This window comes from Trichechus manatus, unplaced genomic scaffold (assembly GCF_000243295.1).
Source record: "Trichechus manatus latirostris isolate Lorelei unplaced genomic scaffold, TriManLat1.0 scaffold00057, whole genome shotgun sequence".
NCBI lineage: Eukaryota > Metazoa > Chordata > Mammalia > Sirenia > Trichechidae > Trichechus > Trichechus manatus.
Genome location: NW_004443993.1, coordinates 10,371,228 through 10,376,146, shown reverse-complemented (window position 1 = coordinate 10,376,146; position 4,919 = coordinate 10,371,228). Strand labels below are relative to the sequence as shown.

Sequence of the window (4,919 nt, the reverse complement as noted above, 5' to 3'; positions counted from 1 at the left end):
GACAGAGTAGAACCTCCCCATAGAGTTTTCTTGGCTGTAATCTTTACGGGAGCAGACCACCAGGTCTTTCTCCCTTGGAGCCTCGGTGGGGTGGCAGGGGAGGGTTCGAATCACCAGCCTTCCCGTTGGCAGCCAAGCACTTAACCATTGTGCCACCGGGGATCCTTTCAATAAATGTTAACTATTCTTATTCTCAAAACGTCTGTGACCTGGAACAGATGACTCCTTGGGACATGCACACTGAATGAGCATTTATGCTGTACCTAGTGTTTGTGTGTTAACGCACGTGATCTGCTGATGACCTTGAAACCACCAGAACCAGTTGCTCTGAACTGACCCCAACTCATGGTTACCCCCATGAGTGTCGGGGTAGAACTGTGCTCCACAGGGTTTTCAATGGCTCATTTTTCAGAAGCAGATCGCCAGGCCTTTCTTCTCAGGCACCTCTGGGAGGGCCTGAACTGCCAACCATTGGGTTAGCAGCCAAGCACTCAGGGATTCTGACCCTGAAGCACTGGCGCGTAAACCCACTTTTCAGCTGAGAAAACTGAGGTTCAGAGGAGGCACTCATCCAACGACACACAGTGGCACCTGAACTCGCCTTTGATGGTGGAGTTCCAAAGTGCCTTCCCATCAAGGCCCACCCCGAAGGAAAAGGGTTGTAGCCCAAACTACTACTCTGTCTACCACTAACACTAAAAGCAAGGCACATGGCCCCCTCCCAGAAGACTACACTTCCCAGTCTCCCTTGCAGTTGGGCAGAGTACCATGTGACTACATTCTGACCAATGGGATGAGAGAACACTCCAGTGAGCAACTTCAGGTTCGTGCCCCTTAAAGGAGGTGAACTTCTGTCTTCTGGCTCCCTCTGCAAAAACAGCACTCCGCTTTTTTCTTGACAAATAGCGGGGCAAAGTCTGCCCAAGGACAATGTGGCCAGAGAACCATTCAATAAATATTTATTATAATTAAAAGACCATACCAATATCCCCTAGTCCACCCTCCCCCCACCATTTCCCAAAAGACCTTTCACCTAAAGAGTGAGCTAATTTGTAAACATCAAGTCTCATTCCGGCCTTTCTGAAGGCCACAAAGTCATCGGCACACTTCTGCACTATTTCCCGGCCACTGAGGGACTCCCCGGCCATGTCCTGAAGGTTACTGATAACCCCACCTCCCACTGGCCCCCCCAAGGGGTGAGGGCATGGGAAAAGGGGGTGGCAAACGGGGGTCTCAGGTACAGCCCAAAGCCCATGCCAGGGTCCAGGTGTGTCCATGGGTCAGTGACCCCACAGGATGAGGTCATCAATCCTGGGCACTCGGTCATTCTGCTTCTTGGGTCTTGTCCTCAGGGGCCTGGGCTCCACTCTGCCCCCACATCTGGTTGTTGAGCCCCAGCTGGACCATCTGAGCATGGTGGATGATGAGGGGCTGCAGCCCAGGGCTCTGAGGGGGCCCAGGGAAGGCTGGCAGGAAGGCGGAGGGCTGCGGGAAGGCAGGTGGAGGGGTGCCAGCCAGCCACGGAGACAGGGGTGGCTGAGGGTAGCCTGGCCAGGTAGGCAAGGGCGGCTGGAACCCCAGGGGCACCTGCCCGCAAAAGGGCATCTGAGCCCCGGGGGGCATTTGAGTCCCGAGAGACATCTGAGTTCTCAAAGTCGCATGCAGCTTCTCCATCTGCGCCTGCCAGGCCAGGTAGCTCTGCCAGTAGGCAGAGCAGGCAACGTTCATCTCTGCCACCTGCTGTCGCTCACCGTCCAAGCGCTGGCTGTGCTCCCGGACGGCCCGGACCTCCTGCTCCTTCTTCCAGTTTGCCTTGCGCTCCTGCAGCTTCTGCCTCTTGAAGGTGTTTTTCACCTTCCTTTCGAAGAGCTGGGAGTGTTCGTCCAAGCACACGAGGCTGGAAAGCAGCCTGGACACGTCGGAGCTGAGCTGGGACGTCTCCAGGGGCTGGAAGGGGATGACGGAGTCCTGCCAGCCGCGCCGCACGAAGCTGCTCATCAGGGCCTGAGTCACCTGGTGTAGGCTCAGGCGGCAGTCAAAGTTGGGAGTGAGCAGCAGAATGGTGAAGGCTGAGTGGTCTATGGCGTCTTGCAGGCAGTTCAGCTCGCCGCACCCAGGCACCTGGAAGTCCTCACAGAAGGTGGCCCCATCCGGCACGCCCAGCTGCTCGAGCCTCTCGCGGACACGCAGGGCCACGTGCTCATCGGCCCTGGCGTGGAGGACCACGAAGTTATAGAACTTCTGCTCCGAGGACTCCAACTCTGGGGCCGGGGGGGCTGAGGACGAGGAGGCTGGGGGAGCCGCGTACGCGGGTGATGGAGAAGGAGGGGGGAAGGGAGAGGGCATCTGGGGGGCCGAGGGAGGAGGTGGGCACAGCTTGCTTTTCTGGGGGGCAGTGTCTTCTACAGAAAGCGGGAGTGATATCCCACTTTCCGTAGCATTGTCAGTGGGCTCCAGGACGCGAGAGGGGAGAGACTGGGGGGGTGAGAGGAGAGATTGGGGTGCCTCAGACACCTTGGTACACTCCTCCGGATAGTGGGCTCTGGATTTCGGAGGTGTTGAGGGGTCAGGAAGGCCAGCAGGACTTGGATCTGGGGCCACCACAGGCAGCTGGGGGGCTGGACTGTGCGGCCGCTCCAGAGGGGGGTCATTGTCCATGGAGGGGGGCCAGCTCACCTGCTCGGGCTCCTGGCAGCCCGTGGGGGCAGGCTCGGGCCTGAGGCTGGCCTGGGGCTCATCACAGAGCTTGCTGGGCCCGGGGGGGCTGTGGGGCTGGGTGAGGAAGACCATGGTGGGTGACTGGCTGATCTCCAGGTTGCTGGCCAGAGAGGCGGGGCTGCCCGTGGACTTCAGGGAACCTGCCCGGCTCCAACCCGAGGGATCCCTGATGGGTTGAGGAAGGCTCCGGGTCCCTGAGCGTGATGCTGAGGGTGGCGGGAGGCCACTCAGACTGGAGCGCAGGGGCTGGAAGCCCCCCGGGTTGCCGACGTCCCACCCACACCGGTCACGGGCCTCTGCCTGGAGTTCCGGCAGCCGGGGGTCGTCCGCGGAGCTGAGGGCCTGGAGGGCAGCTCGGTAGGCGGCCTCCCGCAGTGACGCCGGACACAGTTTCTCCTTGGCCAGCAGGTGGTAGACGCAGGCAACTGTCCAGGATATGTCTGGCGCCTCCTCCGGGGCCTCAGTGATGTCCGCACTGGCCCACTGGCGGGCCACAAACTGGGCCGCTGCATCCGTCCTCAGCATCTCCAGGGCGAGGCGGGCCTCGGTGTCCTGGTCCAGCGTCAAGAGCACCATGGCGCGCAGCAGGCCAGCCCCCCGGCAGCTCGCCTGCAGTGTCCTCAGTTTGTGTTTCAGATGCAAGAGCTTGTCCCGGCCCACCGCGCCTAGGATGCTGAAGGCTCCGGGGAGGGAGGGTTCCGGTTCCCTGCAGGCCATGCGCGCGGCTGGGTGCGGCCTCCGGGGGCGGGAGAAGTGGCCGAGGCATGTTCCGCGCCACCTAACTCCTGCATGCGGGGCGTCCCCTATCCGTTTACTGCATTGGGTACCATGGGGGCTCTCAGAGTGGACCTGGGGGAGGAGGGGACACAGTTACCACCAGAAAGGGGGCAGCCCGCCTGCCCTCCTCCAAATGCCACCACATGCTATCAGGGTGACCTTGGCCAAGACATGTCACCTCCCAGACCTCGGTGTCCTCTTCTGCAAAAAGACAACAGTTAACATTTCCCTTGGATCAATAAGCAACCTCATGATAAATGGAGAAAAGATTGAAGTTGTCAAGGATTTCAGTTTACTTGGCTCCACAATCAACACCCATGGAAGCAGCAGTCAAGAAATCAAATGACGCATTGCATCACGCAAATCTGCTGCGAAAGACCTCTTTCAAGTGTTAAAAAGCAAAGATGTCACTTTAAGGACTAAGGTGTGCCTGGCCCAAGCCATGATGTTTTCAATCACCTCTTATACATGTAAAAGCTGGAGGATGAATAAGGAACACCGAAGAACTGACGCCTTTGAATTGTGTTGGTGAAGAATATTGAACGTATCATGGACTGCCAGAAGAATGAATAAATCTGTCTTGGAAGAAGTACAGCCAGAATGCTCTTTACAAGCAAGGATGACCAGACTCTGTCTCATGTACTTTGAACATGTTATCAGGAGGGACCAGTCCCTGGAGAAGGACATCATGCTTGGTAAGGTAGGGGGTCAGCGAAAAAGAGGAAGACCCTCAATGAGATGGATTGACACAGTGGCTGCAACAATGGGCTCAAGCATAAAATGAATGCGAGGATGGCGCAGGACCAGGCAATGTTTCGTTCTGTTGTACATGGGGTCGCTATGAGTAACCAATTCAACGGCTCCTAACAACCAACATTTACCTGGGAGTCCCTGGGTGGCACAAATGATTAAGCACTTGACTAGTAGCTGAAAGGTTGGTGATACACACCTACCCAGAGGCTCCTCAGAAGACAGGCCTGGCGATCTGCTTCCAAAGCTCACAGCCATTGAAAACCCTATGGGGCAGTTCTACTCTGCACACATGGGGTCGCCATGAGTCAGAACTGACCTGACACAAACTAATGACAGTGGCAATATTACCTTTGCCACCTGTCAGTTTGTTATCTTGTGGTGGCTTTTGTGTTGCTGTGATGCAGGAAGGATATGCTTTGGGTATTTCAAACATCAGCAGGGTCACCCATGGTAGACAGGTTCCAGTGGAGCTTCCAGACTAAGACAGACTAGGAAGAATGGCCTGGCAATCTACTTCCAAAAATCAGCCAATGAAAACTGTATGGAGCACCACGAAACACTGGCTGATACAGGGCTGAAGATGAGCCCCCTAGGGGAAGACCACAGCAGTGGGCTCAAGCAGACCAATGATCGTGAAGATGGTGCGGGACCAGGCCGCGTTCTGTTCTGTT

At 57.1% G+C, this 4,919-nt stretch overlaps 1 protein-coding gene across 1 annotated transcript; it reads right to left on the bottom strand.

Annotated features, from left to right (window-relative positions):
- Positions 1 to 1,323: 1,323 nt before the first annotated feature.
- On the bottom strand, positions 1,324 to 3,435 carry TICAM1 (TIR domain containing adaptor molecule 1). Its single transcript, XM_004378443.1, has one exon. It carries the CDS (start codon positions 3,433 to 3,435, stop codon positions 1,324 to 1,326), a length of 2,112 nt encoding a protein of 703 aa, XP_004378500.1.
- Between the last annotated feature and the right edge of the window lie 1,484 nt (positions 3,436 to 4,919).

Bases quoted from the DNA above. Each gene is read 5' to 3' on its own strand.
- TICAM1 (XM_004378443.1), bottom strand. From the start codon at position 3,435: ATGGCCTGCAGGGAACCGGAACCCTCCCTCCCCGGAGCCTTCAGCATC.